Source organism: Pristiophorus japonicus, chromosome 4, assembly GCF_044704955.1.
Source record: "Pristiophorus japonicus isolate sPriJap1 chromosome 4, sPriJap1.hap1, whole genome shotgun sequence".
Taxonomy (NCBI): domain Eukaryota; kingdom Metazoa; phylum Chordata; class Chondrichthyes; family Pristiophoridae; genus Pristiophorus; species Pristiophorus japonicus.
Window position 1 is genome coordinate 192408700 of NC_091980.1, and position 23900 is coordinate 192432599.

The 23900-nt window shown below is 46.3% G+C and overlaps 1 protein-coding gene across 11 annotated transcripts in view; it reads left to right on the forward strand.

The window, feature by feature from the left end:
* LOC139263213 (gephyrin) overlaps window positions 1-23900 on the forward strand; it is a 903368-nt gene that overhangs the window by 750710 nt on the left and 128758 nt on the right. For 7 of the 11 annotated variants that reach the window (XM_070878953.1, XM_070878963.1, XM_070878955.1 and 4 more), the window contains 4 exons: window positions 13080-13172; window positions 13275-13330; window positions 20546-20698; window positions 21448-21506. In XM_070878953.1, coding sequence (XP_070735054.1) covers window positions 13080-13172; window positions 13275-13330; window positions 20546-20698; window positions 21448-21506 — 361 coding nt within the window. The remainder of the gene's footprint in view (window positions 1-13079; window positions 13173-13274; window positions 13331-20545; window positions 20699-21447; window positions 21507-23900) is intronic. The other 4 variants (XM_070878956.1, XM_070878959.1, XM_070878961.1 and 1 more) reach the window with 1 other exon arrangement.

Here is a 23900-nt window from a genome sequence, read left to right on the forward strand (position 1 = left end):
GTGATTCGAAGTGTAGAGAATTTGGGCTATAAATTGAGTGACAGCAAATAATTTTTTACTTACATTTTTATTAGATTTCCAGCCAGTTAACATTTCATTTTAACAGTCTGCCATAATTAATTTGGCTCTTTGCCTGAAGCCAGTGTACTCAATATCCCGCAGGATTTATTTTGCAAGGAAAACAGATTAATGACGAAACCTGGAGGAAAGATTTCTTTAATTATAAAACCTAATTTTCTGCTGCCACTACAAAAGAACCCATAGTAAGTTGAAGAACTATTTCCATCTCAAACCTGTTAAACTGCATTGCTTTATTCCCTGAATATATTAGTAACCGTATGCAGGTCAGGCACCAGCCTGGGCAACTGTTGCATTTTTGGAATATAAACATAGTGGTGTAATACATAAATTAAATCCAGCATAAGAACATCAGTAAATATGCTTAAAGACGTCTACTACAAGACTGTCACCTCAACCCTGGTTAGCTGAGCATTCAGACACCTCATTGGCACTATTGGAGTGGTAGATATTGGGCTGAAAATTTCAGCCTCGCCGGGTCAGTACAAAGTGCGCACTCACCCGGCGAGGCCTCACAAAAGCCGGTTCTCGGGGCGCAATGCGCATGCGCCGAAAACCAGCTTTTCCGATCTGTCAAAATTTCTTCAGACAGATTCAACGCACCCCTGGGAGAAGGACATCCGCGCGGCAGGATTGGGCTATTTGCCCAACTCATGCGCAGCGAATGTCTTTCACACTTTTATGCCTGGTAAAAACAAGCGCATAGCTTACTTTTACCAGCGTAACACTTTTAAAACATAGAAAAAGTAAATTTAATCACTCATTTTTATATTAAAAACCCTATCCATTAAGGTAAATTTATTTTTAACCCTATTAAAACACATGAAAAAAAATTTCTAAAATATTAATTACATTTAATTTCAATTAATTCTAAATATGTGAGGAGTTTTTTTTATTTATTGTGCTGTGTTTCTTGTTTTAGAGGGTTATTCTCATTGATAGTAATGGGAACTCGTACAAACGGAGTTCCCATTTTTATCAATGAGAATACTCCATAGTGATTGGTGTCCAGTCCCACGTGATTCCACCATTTGCATACGTACCTTTTAGACATCTTTCCGTACGCTGCGCAGCAAATGAAGGCCTCCGACCGGAATCCTACGTTCCAACAGGTCTTTTCGTAGATTTCGTAGTGGCAGAGGATGTGCTTGAATTTAAAATGTCACACTCGATCCATTTGGCGTAGGCGTCTACTACAACCAAAAACATTTTCCCCATGAAAGGACCTGCGTAGTCCACATGGATGCGTGACCAAGGCTTGGCGGGCCATGGCCAAGGGCTACGGGGGACTTCCCTGGGCGCATGGCCCAGCTGGGCACACGTGTTACACCTGCGAACACAAAGTTCCAGATCTGCGTCTATCCCTGACCACCAAACGTATGACCTGGCAATTGCCTTCATCGTGACAATGCCCGGGTGTCCATTGTGGAGTTCTCTGATGAACACCTCTCTGCCCATCTGGGGCATGACTACGCGGTTTCCCCACAGTAGGCAATCGGCCTGAATCGAGAGTTCATCCTTGCGCCTGTGAAATGGTTTAAATTTCTCATGACATGCCCTGTACGTGGCTGCCCAGTCCCCATTCAGGACACATTTCTTGACTAGAGACAATAGCGGGTCTCTATTTGTCCAGACTTTAATCTGACGGGCTGTCACGGGTGAGCCTTCGCTTCCGAAAGCTTCAACAGCCATGACTATCTCAGCACCATGCTCGGTAGCCCCCTCAGTGGTAGCTAGTGGGAGCCTGCTGAGTGCATCGGCGCAGTTTTCGGTGTACCGGTCTGTGCCGAATTGTGTAGTCATAGGCAGCTAACGTGAGTGCCCACCTCTGTATGCGGGCCGATGCGTTTGCATTTATGGCCTTGTTGTCGGCCAAAAGGGACGTTAGGGGTTTGTGATCTGTCTCCAGCTCAAATTTCCTGCCAAACAGGTACTGGTGCATTTTCTTTACCGCATATACACATGCGAGCGCCTCCTTTTCTACCATTCCATAGCCCCTTTCTGCCTGGGACAGACTCCTGGAGGCATAAGCTACTGGCTGTAACTGACCCTTGGCATTGACATGCTGCAACACACACCCGACACCATAGGACATAGTTTCTTACATGGGTCATATAGCGTTAACAGATTGTTGGAACATAACAAATTGTGTGCTCTGTTAAAAGCCCTTTCCTGGCTGTCCCCCCAGAACCATTCGCGACCTTTGCGTAGGAGCACGTGTAGCGGCTCTAGCAGCGTGCTCAATTTGGGAAGGAAGTTACCAAAATAGTTCAGGAGCCCCAGGAACGAACGCAGCTCCGTCTTGTTACGGGGTCTGGGTGCCCTCTGGATCGCTTCCGTCTTGGATGCAGTAGGGCTGATCCTGTCTGCTGCTACCCTCATCCCCAGGAATTCTAACTCTGGAGTTAGGAAGACGCACTTCGCCTTTTTCAGTCGCAGACCTACCCGGTCCAGTCTGCGTAGCACCTCCTCCAGGTTGTGGAGGTGTTCTTCAGTATCGTAACCCGTAATGAGGATGTCGTCCTGAAAAACCACCGTCCCTGGAATCGACTTGAGGAGGCTTTCCATATTTCGTTGGAAGATCGCGGCGGCCGAGCGAATCCCGAACGGACATCTGTTGTACTCAAACAACCCCTTGTGTGTCGTGATGGTGGTCAGCTTCTTTGACTCACTCGCCAGCTCCTGGGTCATGTAAGCTGAGGTCAGGTCCAATTTTGAAAAAAGTTTGCCACCAGATAGCGTCGCAAAGAGGTCCTCCGCTCTCGGTAGCGGGTACTGGTCTTGGAGTGACACCCGATTGATGGTGGCCTTGTAATCGCCACATATCCTGATCGACCCATCCGCCGGCTCGCCCAGTCACTGAATTCGACTGGCGAGATAATGCCTTCCCTCAACAGGCGGTCCAATTCGCCTTCTATCTTTTCCCGCATCACGTACGGCACCGCACCGGCCTTGTGGTGTACTGGTCTGGCATCCGGGTTTATGTGAATCACTACCTTGGCCCCCATGAAAATGCCAATGCCGGGTTGAAATAATGAGTCAAATTTGTCCAGGACCTGTGAGCATGATACTCGCTCCACAGAGGAAATTGCATTGACATCGCCCCATTTCCAGTTCATGACAGCAAGCCAACTCCTCCCCAGTAGTGCGGGACCATCCCCTGGGACAACCCAGAGTGGCAACCTCTTCTCCGAATCTTTGTGGGTCACGACTACCGTGGCGCTGCCTAACACCGGAATGATCTGCTTTGTGTAAGTCCGTAGCTGTGCGTCAATCGCCGATAATTTTGGTCTCCTGGCCTTGGATGCCCACAACTTTTCGAACTGTTTGATACCCATCAGGGACTGGCTGGCACCTGTGTCTAACTCCATTGATACTGGGATGCCATTGAGGAGCACTTTCATCATTATCGGTGGCGTCCTGATGTATGAACTGTATACGTGCTCCACATGAACTCGCTGAACTTCAGCTTCCAGCGATTTCCCCCAGTGTCCATTTCTGCAATTTCTGCAGGTATTTTGCTCATCTCTGCAAACTCCGGCTGAATGTATGCCTCCACGCCTCCAGCATGAGTTGCGGTTTGAAACAAAAGGTCCCTTGCCAGTCGATCGTCCCTGACTGCCCCTGTTATTGTCCTTGAGTGCACCATTAACAGGTTTTGATGGCCCCATTACTGGCCGCATTGTCCCTTGCAATGGCGTGAATCGCTGTTCAGCTTGCCATTGTCTCTGTCGAACTCCCCCTCTGGGTTCGACTCCATGTTGGGGCATGCCTGACTGCCCTTGTGTCTGCCTGGAGAACTGTGTGCTGCTTTAACAATGTTGAATCTCTGTCCCAACCATTCCTTAACACAGTACCTCTCGTCTGTTCTGCTAGTGACCATGCTCGCGTGGTTTATATCCCAGTTTCTTGTCGCCATTGATACGTCCTTACTACACAGTATAAATGCACAAGAGGCCCATGCTTGAGAGAAGGTCAGTCTGTGACCTGTCCTTTTATTCCTTAGCACTCAAGTGATGAAGGTGGGTGGAGCTTCCCCTTTTATACCTGAAGGTCCAGGTTAGGAGTGTCTCCCACCTAGTGGTCAGTGTTCTCACGGTGTACAACTTAGGTCAGCTTATACATGGGTTACAATGCTGGTTGAATACATGACACTGGCAATGACAATGACAGCTTCAGCTGTTGAGTTGCAGTCGGGAACCGGATGGAGCAGCGCTATTTAATGGTGCGATCTTGGGAACTATTTTCTGTTGGCCATTACTTTTTTCTGCTTTCCAACAGTTAGGCAGAGTGGCTGGTTGACCGATAGCTGTGATTTGTAGCTCAAAGAGTCTTCTGCCTCCTAACTTTTCCCCTGTATAACTCACGACAGTTTTGAAGTTGAAACATTCCTGTTGCTTCATGGGGGCTGTGCTGGCACTCGACCTCCTGCTCTGACGTCACCGCCAGAGGATGCTTAGATGAAGACAAAGTCCCACCAATTACAGAGCGAAAGGCTTAGAGAGAGGGAGAGCGAAAGGCTTAGAGAGAGGGAGAGAGAAAGGCAGAGACAAAGAGAGGGAGCACCACAGGGAGAAGCCCAGGGACAGGCAAAGGGAGAGGCACAGACAAAGACGGGCAGCTGCTGAGGGAGAACCAGAGGCAGCTGCGCAGGGAGAACCACAGCAACATGTTGCCAGAGGGAGAAGACAGGCTGGCAACAGGAGGCCTTATTCTCCCTGGGTATTCTGGCAGCAGTTCTCCTACATCAATTTCATTGAGAGGCAGTTTGAGTGAAGGCTGTGTTTCAGGAAGAACATGGTCACAGAGCTCTGCCACCTGCTGCAACCAGACCTCGAGCCTCATATCAGGGTGAGGATGGCTCTCTCAGTGGTAGTCAAGGTCACCATTGCGCTTAATTTCTACGCCAATGAATCTTTCCAGGGAGCAACAGGAGACATCTCCAACATCTCCCAGTTTTCCATCCACTGCTCCATCCGCGAGATCACGGATGCTCTGTACAGAAGGAGGAGGGACTACATCTCCCTCCCCATGAGCAGAGAGAAGCAGCATGAGCGTGCATATGGCTTTGCCAGGATAGTGGGCTTCCCCATGGTGCCCATTCGTCTTCGTCTGCTGCATGTTGCACAACCTGGCCATCATGAGGGCACAGCCATTGCCACCAGGCATAGTCACACCACCCCAGGAGGAGGAAGAAAACCAGGAGGAGCAGAAGGAGGAGGACCAGGAGCAGCAACAGCCGCGATGGAGGAGGCAGTGACTTCATCACAATCTTGCAAGGGAGGTCCACGACCGTCTCATCAGAGCTCATTTCAACTGATTTCCATCCCACTTCCTGGTTCCTGTGGACCTCCCCATCACATCAATTTGTCCTTCCATGCCAAAGCCCCAAGACTGAAATGAGAGTCAACAGCAAACATTAAACATTCCAATCAAAATTTATCAAGCAATAAAATGTATAACTGTGTATTTATTCATCACCCTAGTGCATTTCCTTATATTCCCTCTTTCGTTGACCTATTCTAGCACTCCTCTGCATTGTGTCCCCTGTGGCTGCAGCATGGCTGCTGGAAGGATGCTGTGTGTCAAGGCCAGAGACTACAGATGGCCTTGCAAGACACCCTCGACCAGCTCTGGACCTGGAAGGCCCGGCTGAAGACTGCACCACCTCAGGCTGGGCAGTGGCAGTCTCAGCTGGCTGGATGATGGGCAGCGACAAGTGCAATGGTAGAGTGGCAGTGGTGGGATCAGGAATGCTGTCAACCTGAGAAAGGACAGCAGTTCCTGTTCTAGTGACCCACTGCCTTTCCCCCAGGGCAGCACCTCAGCATCCCCACCAATCTATTGCAGGACAGATTGCTGGGCTGCTGCAACACCGTGTGATCCGTAGTCGACTGTGGTGGACCCAACGGCGAAGGCAACAATCAGAGCTTGCATGGCATGCAGCTAAGACTGCATGACAGCACCAAGACATTGTCTGGCATCAAGCTGAGACTGCATGAGAGCAATCTGAGCTTCCATGCGAGCAACCTTTGACTCCATTACAGCACCAAGACGTTGCATTGCTTCCATCTGTGCCGCAATGGAAGCTGCGACATCGCCCATGACACGCATCACGAGGTCTGGATCTGCACGGTCTATCTGGGAGTCCACCATCGTCTGCATATTGTGCGCAGAGCTGTGTGCAGTGCGGGAGGCGGACTCCTCCACGCTCTTTACCACTTCCAACAGGCTCTCGGGCACCAATCATGTCGGAGTGCATGGCCATCACCCTTTGTGTGACCGCCACCACATCGAGGTCCTCACCTGAGACCTGTGCAGCAGAACTTGCATGCGAACTCGCATCCGGGGAGATGGCTGCCGAGGTTCCCTTTTCCCTTGACCATACTGCAGCCTGCTAGGCTCCGATGCGTCATCCAGTGCAGAATCCTTTATTAACCTCTAAGGTGCGCATAGTGACAGAATCTGAGCTGGTGCCTGCGGGTGAGAGAAGCAGTGACGCAGTGCTTGGCTCCTCCTCCTCCCCCCCCTCCTCATCCTTGTCCCCCACTTCTTCCTCGTGACTCAGTTGGGGGGGGCTCAGGCACAGGCTGCTCATGTGCTGCATGGTTATCTGAAAGCATTAATTTCACAAGAGTCACGTTAAGGTGAGGGCATGGGAGCAGGAATGGAGAAAAGTGAAAAGGCCTTCTGGTTTAACGGGGAAGTGGGATGTGAAGAGGGGATAAAGATATTGTTGCCCCCAGCGGGCTTGACGTCTCCTCCAGCCATGGCGCCCAACACCTACGAGCCAGTGAGCCGCAACACTCGCTCCTCCAGGTCAATCCACCCCTCCCCCCCCCTCCGGTCCGCTGCTGCTCCATTCTATTGTGTGCCATCTTGGCCTGCAAAAGAAAGGACCATTGTGAGTAAGAGTCCAGTTATGTATGTGGAAGATATGTCTGCCATAGTTAACTAGCTGTGAATGTAGGCAAGGCGTGAAATGAGGATGTGACTGTGAGTAGATACAGATGGTTGGTGGGTGCCAACTGGGTTAAGTAAAATGACCAGGTGCTGCCTGAAACGACATCCCCTTTAAGAACTGGAATGAGCAGCAGGCTGATTATCGCTGAATGAAAGTCAGCTGAAATTGTGCACAGCTCTGGTAATAGTATCTCTGTGGCCCCACTGTGGCTATTTGCACCTCAGATACCGCCTCCTTTCATTTCTGAGGCAAAAATGCCCAATTTCCCACAATTTTGCAACCCATCTCGCCAGGCGCTAAATGTTCAAACAGATAAAATTTAACACCCCAAACATGGCGCGACCGAATTTCGCCCCTTAATGTTTTTTTTTTAATTAAAATTACGTCAGGTACAAAGAACCTGAAATCTGCCCTTATTTCCACATTTTTTGGCACAAACTCCATTTCAACCACTACAGCTCTGTCATTTCCCTCTGTAGTGTAATGTAAATATGATAAAACTGTGAGTGATGGCTCTGATAGTATTATCCTAATGTGCACTCTAGTGTCAGATACCAGATCTACATAGCCTTAAAAATGCCATGCAGACAGTACTAATTTTCCTTTTTTGACTATTTACAACACAATGCTCCTAACATCTCTCCTCACTCTTATTGTGACAATTTTAAGTTGATGACCTCTCAACATTGACTCCTGACCATGGGCAGTGTTTTTCTCTCTTCATTTTATCAATACCTTTCATAATATTTTTCTGTCAAAAAAAATTTAAAACTATTAAATTTCATTTTAGCCTTCTCTGCTCCATTGGGGCAGTTCCAGTGTCTCAGGTTTCTCCTCATAACTGCAGTTTCCCATCTGTGGCTTCAGCCTGTTGTATGCTCTATATGGCTTTAATGTATTTTCTACAAACTCCACATAATACTCTTAACTGTGGTTGAACCAGTGTTCTGAAAAATATATTGGCCCTGAAATTCCAGCCTCTCTCGGTTCAATGTGCGCACGCGTCCGAAGAGTTCTGGGTTTAGGCGTGTGAAGCAGATCCGCCTGAACCCGCCACTTCCAATCTATTAATGTCTTTTGACAAGTCGCACGCATCCCCGGGAGAAGGGCCTTCGTGGGTGGAGATTTGGGCTATTTGCCCAACTCCTGCCCAGCGAATGTCCTTCAAACTATTATGCCTGGTAAAAGCAGGTGTAAGGCCTGCTTTTACCAGCATAAGAGTTTTAATAGATAGGAAAAAGAAATGAGTAACTTATTTTTATATTAAAAATCCTGTTTGTGAAGGTGAGTTTATTTTTAACACTCTTAAAATATTTTTTAAAATGTTAATTTTTCTCTAAAACATTGATGCAATTTCTATTAATTTTTTTAAAAATGAAGTGTTTTTTTGATGTTTGTGTTTTATTTGATTTTAGGGGTATTCTCATTGATAGTAATGGGAGCCTGGAGCTCCTATTACCATCAATGAAAATACTACATTGTGATTGGTGGTCCAGGCCCAAGTGATCCCAGGAAGCGCTTACACGCCTAGTATGCATGGGTCTCTTCGCTGGGCTGCGTAGCTAGGCCTTGGACCCTAAGTGTTCGTTGGAGTGCGACCATCAGGTACATTCGGATTTTTTCTTTGGTCTGATGCATTAGCCTCCAACCGCAATTTTTGGCCCATTGTTACTTGTTGATTCTAGGACTCTATTCTCCTATTCTCCTATTCATTAAATCTAAAATACTGTTGGCCTTCTTTATAATGTTATCTACTTCCACTTGCTCTTTTAGGGAATTTATGTATTTGAACTCTAAAGTCTTGCTGTTCATTTACCTTCTTCAGTGTTTTTCCATTGAATTTATCTTCCCATTTCTTGTTTGTCGTCCCAAAATTTATTACCTCCCTCCAAATTCCACCCTTTCATGATGAAAACCAACTCATGCTGGATGCTATTCTGCAGCTGCCAGCAGCCTTTCAATACCTCCCCAAGTACTAATTCTTTATCTGTGAACTAAAACACCCAAGGGCTAGAACCCCCACTTTTGCACTTATCACCCAAAAATGGGCGTTATTTCCTGCGTGGGCAGGAAAAAAACGGTTTTCAGATTGCCGGCTTCTCGGCCATTCTCAAAACACCTAGTTTACATTTTTGAAAATGCGCGCTACTGTGAGCGATATCAAATGGGCGGTAGCGTTACATTTTTCTGACCTTCTGTCATAAAGTGTCGCTGTCCTTAGCAACGGCATGGCAATGCTCGATTCCCGCGATTTAGGAGGTCAAGGGTCATCATGAGATGCGCAGAAGAGAAGACGGAGAGAGAGAGAGGGAGCTCAGAGGGACTGAAAGCGTATATGGCTGTGGTGTGTGCTTGTCTGGCTGCTGTGGGAGGCACAACGGAGATTCGCCAGCAGCAAAAAGCCCACTAAGCACCAAGAACATAGTTGGCACCGAGTTTTTGTCCAACAAATAACATATAAAATAGAAGGAATGGAGGAGGCCCTGGAGCTGGTAGCCAGGAACACTGGTGGCAGAGGGCTCCCAGTGGTCCCAGATCACCGTATTGCACCCCAAGGTGATGCACCCCCATTGCCAACCACATATGAGAGCCAGCAGCAACATCTTGCTTATGGCTCAGAGCACGTTCCCACCTCGGGACCGTCCTCTCCCACATCCGTCCAAGAAGCGCTTCGGCCGTCACCCCCCTCCCCAATGAAGCATCGCCTGAGGAGCATCTCGGCCAGGCAGCTTGGAGTCAGGAGGGGAAGGGGTAGAGGTGGGGAGGAGAAGTGGGGGGGGGGGGGGGGGGGGGGGGGAGAGGGCTGGTTTGTACAGAAATACTGATGATTTCAGACTAATGTTCAGTTTAAATGTTTTTTATTTAACAATACCTTGCAGCACATTGGCTCAGATAGCTGCACCATTACACGCTGGTTAATCCTTAACATCAATCACACTTAACTTCAATCAACTTAAACTTTTAACTGTCACCAAGATGATGTGCAGCATTGATGTATGACCTGCACACCCAGCAGTGTGTCAGCCTTGTAAATAACAACAACATTCTTTGAGACAAAGCAATCTTTTCTGAGCTCCTGACGTAAGGCTCTTGCAGCTATCATGTCATCATGGGCCCTTTCATGCGGTCTACAGGGGAGCGGGGGCATGGCTTCACCGTCAGCCTGATCGTTTGGGCCGATGTCAGCGCTTGCCTCCTCGACCTCCTCTTCCTCTCTCTGGTGAGGTGGACTGTCAGACTCATCAGGCAATTCTTGTCCCCTCCTGAGAGCCAAGTTGTGTAACATGGAGCACACCATGAGTTGAGCTACCTGCTCAGGGTGGTATTGGAACTCGCCTCCTGAGTGGTCCAGGCATCTGAAGAGCTGCTTCAACACTCCAATGGTTTTCTCCACGATATTGCGAGTTGCTTTGTGGCTCTCATTGTATCGCCTCTCGGCCTCAGTGTGGGTGTCACACAGGGGGGTTATCAGCCAGGTGGCGAGGCCATATCCTTTGTCCCCAAGCATCCAGCATTGACTTTGTGGTTCATTGTTAAACAAGTCAGATACAGTGCTCTCACGCAGGATGTGCGCATCGTGGATGCTGCCCAGAAATTGAGCATTCACTGCCAATATAATTTGCTGGTGGTTGACAACCAGCTGGACATTCAGGGAATGGAATCCCTTGTGGTTCCTGAAAACCTCAACATCCTGAAAAGGTGCCGCATCACAATGTGAGTACAGTCTATTGCTCCCTGCACCTTGGGGAAGTTTGCAACTCTGGAGAAACCTAGAGCCCTCTCATTCTGTGCCTCCCTGGTCATAGGGAAGCTGATCAAGTCCCTCCTGCGTGCGTACAGGGCTTCAGTGACCTGTATAATGCAGCAATGTGTGGCATGCTGAGAACGTCCACAAATGTCGCCAGCTGTGGCCTGAAAAGAACCCGAAGCATAGAACGACAGTGCCGTGGTGACTTTGACCTCGACGGACAGTGCAGTTCTGATGGTGCTGGCAGGTTGCAAGTCTGCCCTTATCAGCTGGCATGCCTCAGTGATAACCTCTTTGTGGAAGCGCAGTCTCCACAGGCAGGTGGTGTCGGGCAAGTTGAGGTAAGAATGCTTCTCCTTGTACTTGCGGGGGGTGTAACGTCTGGTCCTCCTCATCTGTCTGTCACTCCGTACATTGGGCACATAATGCAGTGAAGTATTCCTTCGGTGATGTCGACTGCTGTATGTATTTGGTCACCAAGAGAGGGTGAGAAAGAACAGGCCCCATTGCAGTAGCTCTCTGTTTTCTACCGATTGCACACAAACAAGGAATGTCCCGACGAGCACACCTCTTCAATTCCAATCGGTCACAGTATGGTCAAGGTGTTTTCAGAGATATTCACATCAACTCCAATGACCTGCAGAGTACATCCAAACTCCGCCGAGGTTAAAGCACAGGAGCCTTTTAAAGGACGCGACATGTGATCTACAACATGGCGTCCATAACGCTGTGATTCGTCCCGGTTAGTTCTACTTTTTGTGGGCAGTTTTTTGAGCAAGCGATATTGTGGCCGATATGTGTGCGATGTGGTGAAATTGACGATGGCCGATCTCCATGGCCGCTAGTTTGGGTAAAAATGCTCTTTACGACAAAAAACAGTCGCCGGGCGTTAATATTGAATGTCGGCATTATTTCCGTGCGGAAAGTAATGCTGGGCAATATTATGGGCGTTGAATTCGCCCATCCTGCTGATTCCACCCCAAAAAAGTAGGCGGGCGGTAATATTTTTTCTCGGCGTTAAACCCAATGGAAAAATAACACTTCGCGATAAGTCTCCCAAAAAATCCCGTCCGTTTTCATTTTGTACCAAAATGGGCGATATCTGGGCGTTATACGTCATTTCAGCGGTAAAATGGGCGTTAAGCAGGCAAAAAAAGAGGAGGTTCTAGCCCCAAAGGTTGGATATTCCTTGATTTGTCCTTACAGGTTTGAGCAGGACTCTTCTACCTGCCACCATGACTCAGGTTCCTGGGTCAAAGGTCACTAGCTATTCACAGCAGGATCCCTGCCAGCAGGCCAAGACCTCTAGAGTTTAGAAGAATGAGAGGTGAACTCATTGAAACATGCAAAATTCTTACACGGCTTGACAGGGTAGATGCAGGGAGGATGTTTCCTCTGGCTGAGGAGTCTAGAAACAGGGGTCACAGACTCAGAATAAGGGGTCGACCATTTAGGACTGAGATGAGAAGCAATTTCTTCACTTGGATGGTGGTGAATCTTTGGAATTCTCTACCCCAAAGGGCTGTGGAGGCTGCGTTTTTGAATCCATTCAAGACAGAGATTGATAGATTTTTGGATATTAAGGGAATCAAGGGATATGGGGATAGTGCAGGAAAGTGGAGTTGAGGTAGAAGATCAGCCATGATCTCATTGAATGGCGGATCAGACTAGAGGGGCCGAATGGCCTACTCCTGCTCCTAATTCTTATGTTCTTATGTTAAGGCCTTCAACAGGTAAACAATTGAAGGGAAAGGAGGCCCTTGCAATGCCCTCTCCCTCCTTTTGGGGCCTTTCTGCCATTATCCCAGACCTACAACTATCTTTCTTTTCAGGTGGTCCTGGGGGCCAGCGATAAGAAGGGCAGGCAAATCTGCCAGTGACCCAGGGCTCACCAGCATGTGATGGGTGGAGAAGGGATAGCCAGCTGCAATCCTGGCGGAGGGAGGAAAAGTCATGTTGGGGCAGGAGGCATTGTTAACAGCTTTTTCCTGCTACCCTGCTCGATTTTGGACAGGATAGTAGAGGAAAATCCAGACCCAATTGTCATAAGGCATTGTGCTAAGTGTAATCCTGCCCTGCTCTAAGGAGCTTTTTCCAACAATAATCACTGAACAGCCATCACAAGTAGGAACCCTTCCTCCAATGAGTCCATGATGCCAAGAGCAGTTGTAGCATCTGTAGTGCCACCCCAGCTGACACAAGTTAACTACCATAGAGCAGGGATTGAATTTGGGACCTTCCCACTGGATGAACTTTCTGTCACTTCACTTTGGTTTCTTTGTTTTTTAGATGGCATGGGCCGAGTTCTTGCACAGGACGTGTTTGCAAAAGATAACCTGCCGCCTTTTCCGGCATCAGTGAAGGATGGGTATGCTGTACGAGGTAAAGAACTTAATATATTATTTAGTATGACAGCTGTTAAAGTTACAAATCCTGCCTGAACATCTTTAATTGGATATATCCGATATTTTTATCTATTTACAGCTGCTGATGGCCCTGGTGATAGATTCATTATTGGTGAATCGCAGGCTGGCGAGCAGGTGAGTATTGATGTTTGCTTTTTGTAGAATTGAATTGAAACAAGGACAAGTAAACAGGAATTTTTCTGGTAAATGAATGATAAATTTCCTTGTCACATGAACATAAATATCTGAAAGTGAGCGTAGGATACACACAGGTGTGTGGAATTGAGGATCGACTCCTTTACAAAGCTGCTAAGTCTATTGTTTCGATTTACTTTTAAGGCTTTTTAAAAGATTTTCTGGGCGTCGCCGGCAGGTCTGCATTATTTGCCCTTGAGAAGGTGGTGGTGAGCAATGTTCCCCCTAAGTCTTTTTGGGTGCACAGCCCCTTGGACGAGTTGCACAGCCCAATCAAAATTTTGCACATGCACAAAATTTCACATCCGAAAAGCCGGCCCCGGGCTGCGCAGGACAGCTTAACGGGAACGTTAGTGGTGAGTCTTCAAACACTGTGGTGAAGGTCTTGTTATTCTCTGTAGTAGTTCAGTACAACTGAGTGGCTTGCTAGGCCACTTCAGAGGGGAGTTAAGTGTCAGCCATGTAGGTGTTGGATTGATGGCTCAAATAGAAATAAATGGGTATGATCTGATAGCCATTACAGAGATGTGGTTGCAAGGTGACCAAGGCTGGGAACTGAATATTCAGGGGTATTTGACATTTTGGAATGGTAGGCAGAAAGGAAAAGGAGGATGGGGTTGTTCTGTTAATAAAGGATGAGATCAGTGCAGTCGTGAGAAATGATATTGGCTCAGAAAATCAAAATGTAGAATCAGTTTGTGTGGCGATAAGAACTAATAAGGGAAATAAGTCACTGTTGAGAGTAGTCTGTAGGCTCCCTTAACAGTAGCAACACTGAAGGACAGAGTATAAATCAAAAAATAATGGGGGCTTGTAAGAAAGGTACTGCAGTAATCATGGGCGATTGTGATCTTCATATAGATTGGGCAAATCAAATTGACAAAGGTAACCTTGAGGATGAGTTCATAGAGTGTATTCAGAATGGTTTCTTAGAACCAACCAAGGAGCAGGCTATTTTAGAACTGGTACTGTGTAATGAGACTGGATTAATTAATTATCTCATTGTAAAGGATCCTCTCGGGAAGAGTGATCATAGCATGTTAGAATTTCAAATTCAGTTTATGGGTGAGAAACTTGGGTCTCAAACTAGTGTCCTGAATTAAATAAATGCAATTACAAAGGTACAAAGATAGAGTTGGCTAAAGTGGACTGGGAAAATAGATTAAAGGGTAAGATGGTAGATAAGCAGTGGCAGACATTTAAGGAGCTATTTCATAACTCTCAGCAAAGATATATTCCAGTGAGAAAGAAAGACTCCGAGAAGGATGAACCATCCGTTTGTAACTAAGGAAGTTAAGGATGGTACCAAATTAAAAACAAAACCATACAATGTTGCGAAGATAAGTGGTAGGCCAGAGGATTGGGAAATCTTTAGAAACCAGCAACAGACAACTAAAAAAATAATAAAGAGGGAAGATAGATTATGAGAGTAAACTGGCAAGAAATATAAAAACAGACAGTAACAATTTCTACAGGTGTATAAAAAAAGAGAGTAGCTAAAGTAAACGTTGGTCCCTTGGAGGATGAGACTGGGGAATTAATATTGAGATACGGGGACAAGGCAGAGACTTTGAATAAATATTTTGTATCGATCAACACGGTAGAAGACACTAAAAGCATCCCAATAATAATAAATAATCAAGGGGCTTTTGGGAGGGAGGAACTTAAAACAATCAGTATCACTAGAGAAAAAATACTAAGCAAACAAATGGGACGAAAGGTGGACAAGCCCCCTGGACTTGATGGCCTGCATCCGAGGGTCTTAAAAGAAGTGGCTGCAGAGATAGTGGATGCATTGGTTGTAATCTACCAAAATTTCCTGGATTTTGGAGAGGTCCCAGTGGATTTGAAAATCGCAATTGTAAGAAAGGAGGGAGACAGAAAACAATAAACTATAGACCAATTAGCTCAACATCTGTCATTGGGAAAATGCTGGGGTCCATTATTAAGGAAGTAGTAGCAGGACATTTACAATCAAGCAGAATCAGTATGGTTTTATGAAAGGGAAATCGTGTTTGACAAATTTGTTAGAGCTCTTTGAGGACGTAACAAGCAGGATAGATAAAGGGGAACCAGTAGATGTCGTGTATTTGGATTTCCAGAACGCATTTAGTAAGGTGCCACATAAAAGGTTACTGCACAAGATAAAAGCTCATGGGGTTGGAGGTAATATATTAGCATGGATAGAGGATTGGCTAACTAACAGAAAACAGAGAGTTGGGATAAATGGGTCGTTTATGGTAAACTGTAACTAGTGGGGTGCCACAGGGATCAGTGCTGTGGCCTCAACTATTTACAATCTATATTAATGACTTGGATGAAGGGACAGAGTATACTGTAGCCAAATTTGCTGATGATACAAAGATAGGTGGGAAAGCAAATTGTGAGGAGGACACAAAGAATCTGCAAAGATAGGTTCAGTGAGTGGGCAAAATTTGGCAGATGGAGTATAATGTGGGCAAATGCGAGGTTATTCACTTTGGTAGGAAGAATAAATGGGGAGCAAATGTTGCGGTACAGAGGAAACTGGGTGTCCTTCTACATGAAACACAAAAAGTTAGCATGTAGGTGCAGCAGTAAGTAGGAAGGCAAATGGAGTATAAAAGAAGGGAAGTCTTGCTACAACTGTACAGGATGAGACCACACCTGGAGTACTGCGTACAGTTTTGGTCTCCTTATTTAAGAAGGGATATACTTGCATTGGAGGCTGTTCAGAGAAGGTTCACTAGGTTGATTCCTGAGATGAAGGGGTTGTGTAAGAAGAAAAGTTGAGCAGGTTGGGCCTATATTTGTGCAGTTTAGTAGAATGAGAGGTGATCTTATTGAAACATATAAGATTCTGAGGGGGCTTGGAAGGGTAGATGCAGAGAGGAGGTTCCTGTATGGCTCCGAGACGTGGACCATATACAGTAGACATCTCAAATCGCTGGAGAAATACCACCAACGATGTCTCCGCAAGATCCTGCAAATCCCCTGGGAGGACAGACGCACTAAAGTTAGTGTTCCCGATCAGGCCAACATCTCCAGCATCAAAGCACTGACCACATTCTACCAGCTCCGTTGGGCGGGCCACATTGTTCGCATGCCCGACACAAGACTCCCAAAGCAAACGCTCTACTCGGAACTCCTACATGGCAAGCGAGTCCCAGGTGGGCAGAGGAAACATTTCAAGGACACCCTCAAAGCATCCCCACCGACACCTGGGAGTCCCTGGCCAAAAACCGCCCTAAGTTGATGAAGAGCATCCGGGAGGGCGCTGAGCACATCGAGTCTCGTCACCGAGAGCATGCAGAAAACAAGCGCAGGCAGCGGAAGGGGCGTACAGCAAACCAGACACCCCACTCACCCTTTCCTCCAACGACTGTCTGACTGTCTGTCCCACCTGTGTCAGAAACTGTAATTCCCATATCGGACTGTTCAATCATCTAAGAACTCACTTTTAGAGTGGAAGCAAGTCTTCCTCGATTTCGGGGGACTGCCTATGATAATGATGATAACTCGGTTTCTCTCTCTATAGATGCTGCCTGACCTGCTGAGTGTTTCCAGCATTTTCTGTTTTTAGTTGAATATTCTTACACATTTATTTGACTTTAATCTGCCTATATGATGATGATATTTCCCCTCGTGGGGTAATCTCGAACTAGGAGGCATAGTTTCAGAATAAGGGGTTGCCCATTTAAAACGGAGCTCAGGGTTGTGAATCTTTGTAATTCTCTACCCCAGAGAGCTGTGGAAGCTGGGTCATTGAATATATTTAAGGTGGAGATAGACAGATTTTTGAACTATAGGAGAGTCAAGGGTTATAGTAGAGCGGGCATGAAAGTGGAGTTGAGGCCAAGATCAAATCAGCCATGATCTTATTGAATGGCGGAGCAGGCTCGAGGGGCCAAATGGCCTACTCATGCTCCTATTTGTTATGTTCTTATGGAGTCACATATAAGGCCATCAAATTTCCTTCCTTAAAGTGCATTAATGAATCATAGATTTACATTGGATATACAGCACAGAAACAGGCCATTTGGTCCAACAAGTCCATGCTCCACTCGAGCCTCCTTCCATCTTTCCTCATCTAATCAGCATAACCCCCTCCCTCATATGCTTATCTAACCGCCCCTTAAATGCATCTATACTGTTCACTTCAACCACTTCCGTTATACCGAGTTCCACATTCTCACCACTCTCTGAGTAAAGAAGTTTTGTCTGAATTCCCTATTTGATTTCTTGGTGACTATCATAAATTGATGGCCTCTAGTAATGCTCTTCCCCACAAGTGGAAGCATTCTCTCTGTATCCACTCTATCAAAACCTTTCATGATTTTAATAACCTCTATTAGGTCATTCCTCAGCTTTCTCTTTTCAAGAGAAAAGAGACCCAGGCAGATCATCCTTTCCTGATAGGTGTACCCTTGCATTTCTGGCATCATCCTTGTAAATCTTCTCTGCACCCTCTCCAGTGCCTCTATATCTTTTTTATAATATGGCGACCAAAATTGCATATAGTACTCCAAATATGCTCTAACCAAGGTTCGATACAAGTTTAGCATAACTTCACTCTTTTTCAATTCTACCCATCTAGAAATAACCCCTAGTGCTTGGTTGGCTTTTTTATGGCCTTGTTAATCTGTGTCAATACTTTGTGATTTATGTATTTGTATTCCTAGATCCCTTTGCTCCTCTACACCATTTAGATTCTTATTTTCCAAGTAATATGTGACCTCACTATTTTTCAATCAGTTGGGATTTAATGACACTTCGGCAGCTGCATGGTCACTTTTACTGATACCAGCATTTTATTTCCAAGATGGCAATATGAAGACTTTTTGGTGGACTTCGCTTTTAGTTTTTAGGGAGGAATTAATTTCCCTGTGATGATATATGTAATTGTAATGGGAAATCATAGCGACCTCTTGTCTAATGATTACAGATCCAAAACTGCACATAATTTCTGAGATCTCCACATTTTGTTTCACTCTTAAATTATTGAACCTCTTTATGTTCATTGTCATCAGCGAGGAACACCTTTTTCTTTTCTAAAGAGATTGCACATTGGGGACCAATACTAATGAGCATTAAGCGTACTTGCCGGTCAGTCAGAATGTAACTTATTGAACTATGGCATAATGAGACAAGTGGAGATACACTGGATTGTGACTAATGATAGATGGCTTGAATTTATTCATGCTGGTTATCCTCTGTATGGCTCAATTTTTTAGTACAACACTGCTCCTCAATTGATGAAATTGAGTTCCCCTGTTACGAGACACAGATTATGATTGCATATTTGTAAAACAATTAAAGTCTACAGATTCCAGCAGAAAACATCCCTTCAACATTTCCAAGACCTTTTTTTGCCATTATTTGGTGGAGGGGACTAGGGAGGAAGAGGAAAGAACAGTGTCCCAAATTATATATGTGTTCTTGCCCATTTTAAAATTAATTTCAAAGAATAATGGGCCCAAGTTTCGAGCCGCGCCTAGAACGGCGCAGTCCCGACCTGGACGCCTGTTTTTCGCACCACAAAGTGCGCCTAAAAAAAAAAACTCCAGATTCTCCACCTCCCTGCAGGTCCTCTGGCCCTCGGCGCAGCGCAGCAGGAGCTGTAGGGGGCGGAGCCAGGTTCCTGCGCCGAAAACAGTGCCGGGACCTCTGCACATGCGCGCTACAGTGGGCACGCAACTGCAGTAGCTCCAGGCGCCCGAAACTACGTGGGAGGGGCCCGAAGCACGCAGCCCCTAGCCCTGGCCGAATGGCCTCACTAGGGCTGCGTGAATAGGGCTCCTCCCACGGCCAGCTCCTGCTTCCTCCCGACCCGACTCGACTCCCGCTTCCGGACCGGACCAGACACCCACTCCTTCCCCGCCCCCCGGACCGGACCCGACACCCGCCCCCCCCCCCCCGCCCCCAGACCAGACCCGACACCTGCTCCCCCCCCCCGCCCCCGGACTGGATCCAACCTGTCCCCCCTCCCCCCGACCTTCCCTCCCTCTCCCTGACCCCCCGACCCGAACCGACCTCCCTCCCACCACCTCCCCGAATCTGGTGCTGGGGATGGGCCCTGCCCGAAGTCTCCTTCCCCCCCCCCCAATCTCCTTCCCCCCCCCCCAATCTCCTACCCCCCCAATCTCCTACCCCCCCAATCTCCTTCTGCCCCCCCAATCTCCTTCTGCCCCCCAATCTCCTTCTGCCCCCCAATCTCCTTGCCCCCCCCAATCTCCTTGCCCCCCCCAATCTCCTTCTGCCCCCCATCTCCTTTCTCCCCCTTCTCCCCTTTACCCCCTTCTCCCCCATCCCTCTCCCTTCTCCCCATCCCTCTCCCTTCTCCCCATCCCTCTCCCTTCTCCCCATCCCTCCCCCTTCTCCCCCTTCTCCCCTTCCCTCCCTCTGCTCCCCCCCTCTCTCCCTCTGCTCCCCCCCTCTCTCCCTCTACCCCCCTCCTCCCCCTCCCCTCGCTGTCAGAAACACAGACACTGACAGACAGAGAATGAGAGACACACAGACAGACAGAGAGATAGAGACACTGACAGAGACACACTGAGGGGGGCATCCCAGCACGCTGTTGGAGGGCTCCCGGTGCTGCAGTCGGTAAGTGGAAAATGTTTTATTTATTGATTTTTTTAAAAATTATTTCTTATTAATTTTTTTTGATTGATTTATTGGTTGATTTATTGATGTATTTATCATTTATTATTGATGATGGCTCTTTATTTGTAAAACTGAATTGTTTAATGTTTGTAAACTTCCCTTTAAACACCCCCCCCCACCATTCCCTACACCTGATTTGTAACCTACGCCTGATTTTCTAAAGTGCAGACAAGGTTTTTTCGAGCGTACAAAAATCTTCAATTACTCCATTCTAAGTTAGTTTGGAGTAAGTTTTCACTGAGGAAACTTTGAAAACAGGCGTAAGTGGCCGGACACGCCCCCTTTTGAAAAAAAAATTCTGTTCCAAAGTGAAACTGTTCTAACTGACTAGAACTGGAGCAAACTAAATGACGAGAATTCCGATTTCTAAGATACTCCGTTCTACACCAGTTGCTCCTAAAAATCAGGAGCAAATCATGTGGAAACTTGGGGCCATAGTGTCATGTTCACTTTAGATTTAGTTCATTCTGTGTTATACTGTAAGCTTTTGAAGTTTGACTAATAATCTCAAAGATTATTTTCTTTTATTCATGCATATTTTTGCAGCCCACCCAGACAGTGATGCCTGGTCAGGTGATGCGGGTAACAACAGGGGCTCCAATACCTTGTGGTGCAGATGCAGTTGTGCAGGTTGAAGATACAGAACTCATCAGGGAATCAGATGATGTAAGTAAAATTAGAAGATTTCACTCCTATTCAATATTTTCAATATATGCTGGTGGAAAAATATTATGAAATTATTCAAAGATTCATTGATTTATAAGAGCTTTTTAGTTGAGGACTAGGATAGATGCTAAATATTGGCATGTTCATTTCATATTGATATCCTTTATGTATGCAGCATGATGTACTTCTAATCATGGTAAGTTGATAGATAGCTGTTACACTTTTTGGGGACACCATGAGCAGTGCTTACATTTTAGCCAGTTCAACTTATGATTTTTTTTCTTTAACATAGGACATATGCACACATGAGATCTTCATGCCCACAAATATTGTTTCTTTTTCTGTGTTGTAGATTGTTCCATTTAGTGAATTTCATAAAATATTTGTTTCAAAGTTTTTGTATCCATTCGTTTCATTTTAATGTAACAATATATGACAGCAAAAAGAATGCCGCATGTTAATTTCTGACATAGAAGATCAATTTCACTATATGATCTTATTTATTCTCTTGGTGTTGCTGCCAATTTTTACAATACATTGCATCTGATAATTCATTGCAGTGAAACCAAAAGCCATAATGTATGGCTGAGAATTATTACTCCATGTGAGCTCCACATGCCGCATTCCAGAATGTCTTTGAGTGCTCATCAATAATGCTTTTAGAATAACAAGGCACAGTGACATTTGTGGCTTCATTAGCAGAGTATCCTAGATTTCCTTTTAGCTTATGTTGCAGTTTAATGTTGCAGGGCACAGAAGAGCTGGAAGTACGAATTCTGACACAGGCCCGCCCAGGACAGGACATCAGGTCAGTGTCAGTATATTGCATGGCCATTCATTTCTCTACATTTGGTGAAGGTATAATGTAATCCAGTTGGGAAGCACTGATTGTAAATGAGGGGAAGCTGCTGTAGCTCAATAATAAATTAGTTTTGTTTCTTTTTAACCGCTAACTACAATAACAAAATAGGGAGCAAAGTGAAGAGCAGCAGTCAATCAGCTCAACATGTTGTGACATCAAGATTACAAACCCAGGGTACAAGTGTTCAATTCAATCTGTCCCCCTACATCTGTACTCTTCCAAGGAACCCAGTAAGTAAAGTAAAAGCATTGATTGGTAGTTGCCTTGGTAAGCAGTGAAATGATGTCTGCAACTGCAGGATTTAAAGACTCACAGCACCCGAATGGGCAGTAACCCAAATAAATGGCTTGCAAACACAGCAGCAGGTTACTAGCAAAATAATGTCTGGCAGGTGGACAGGGAGTCCCTTGGTTCACTGCTGCAGCTGCAGAAGTGTTGCTCAAGGAAGTCTGGCAGAGGAAGGAGGGATGTTTGGAATAAAGCTATATAGGCACACCGAGCCTAAGAAGGGGTGAGCAAAATCTTGATCAAAGAGTTGGGTATTGAGAAGGTTTTTAAACTCTCTCATGAACTTGCATACAATCACCATGCTAAAAGCCTCACATGGACTCTTAATTGCTTGGTGCATGCACCTGTCATCACACCCATCGTGGGCTATTTGCTGGTAATGCAGTTTCCACTTTCTCATTGTTTTTCAAGGAGACTGCCTTTAATAGAGAGAAATGCAACAGGGGAGGACTATCTCCCTGCTCCACCCGTCCTCCATAAGGAGGAAGCTAACCAAATCCTCAGGAGATAGGCAATAGTGGGTGTCAGAGATGTGGAAGTAGACGGTCAGGTGCCAGCGCAGGGTTATGATGACAGCCTGCTTCTCTTCCATCTCATCCTGCTCCATATTAACTATCTGCAAACAATTTCATGAAACCCTCATATCACTCCTGCTAAAAGTGACATTTCCCAGCAATCCATTCAAACTGCTCTTCCTCTTTTCCCCCTCTACATGTGCTGGAGGAAATAGAACTAGGCACTATTGGATCTGGCCCCGCCAGAACCCCAGATCAGTCACCGTCACTCACTGTAGTCATAGTAGTCACCAGCTTAGAGACATCGACCCCAGAGTGATTAGAGATTGAGTCAGAGGGAGTTCACAAGTGAGCAAGAACATGACGAGAGAGACATTATTGACTGGGAGGTCGGGTACGATGTCCCTTGACCGAAGAGCCAGGGATCCAGATGACAAAAGTCATGCTTTTGAAGAAGCATACTTGTAGAGCATCAAACATATGTGTAGATACTGAGTGCTGTGACAACCAGCTGATCAGTGGAGGAATCCACGGCCCACATATTCTGGATAGTTTTGCAGCACTACAGTTCATTCTGGAGCATCTGTCGACACATATGGCTAAAAGGACACAGGGCCAGGCTACCCATGCAGCAGCACAAAAGACAAGGCCATTTAAGACCCAAGAGATTCCTGTTGGAATGCAGCAGCCAGTGACCTCATACTCTCCTGCCACTGAGGTCACAGCCAGGAGAAGCACAGGGCTGGGCTTGATAATTCATTCATCACACACTGAAACAAAATTTCACCCAGAAATCAGGCAAAGAAACAAAATGGCCGACGAACCAGGCAAACGCATTGTATGGATTCTCGTTTAAATTATGGCTGAACCGAAGTTTCTGTGCATGCAGACATGCAGCATGAATGGGAACTGTGTGCGATGCCTACAGAAAAGCGACTGTAGATGCTGTCTTATTAGTGGTGTCATCAAGAGGTCTGCCTTATGTGACACAAATGTGTCTTGCAGCTCGCAGCATAATTTCCAGGCTGTTACAACTGCTGTTCCTCTCCCTGATTGCTCTGCTGCCAGTAGAGGCCTCCATCCTCTGGGGACTCCATGTGTCATGAATCTTACATTATTATATATAACTGTATCCTAACATGCTATACATAACTGTAATAAGATATGAGCTGTAACCACCAGCATACCTTACCACCGGGGGTGCACTTGCAAGAGACAGGTATATAAGGACAGGTCTCAGGCAAGTGCAGCATTCCAGAGCTGTGAAATAAAGGTGCAGGTCCAGAGTGACCTTGACTTCAATACATGCCTCGTGTGAATCTGTACTGAGGGGACAGGACTTTACAGTGGCGACGGGTTACGGGATTACAGAATCCACAGAATGGCGAACAACGGATCAGATGAAAAGTACAATGCTGGAGACATATGGGAGGACTTTATAGAAAGGCTCCAGCAAAGCTTTCTAACCAAAGACTGGTTAGGCGATGATAAGGCAGACAAGTGAAGAGCCCATCTCTTGACCAGCTGTGGCTCGAAA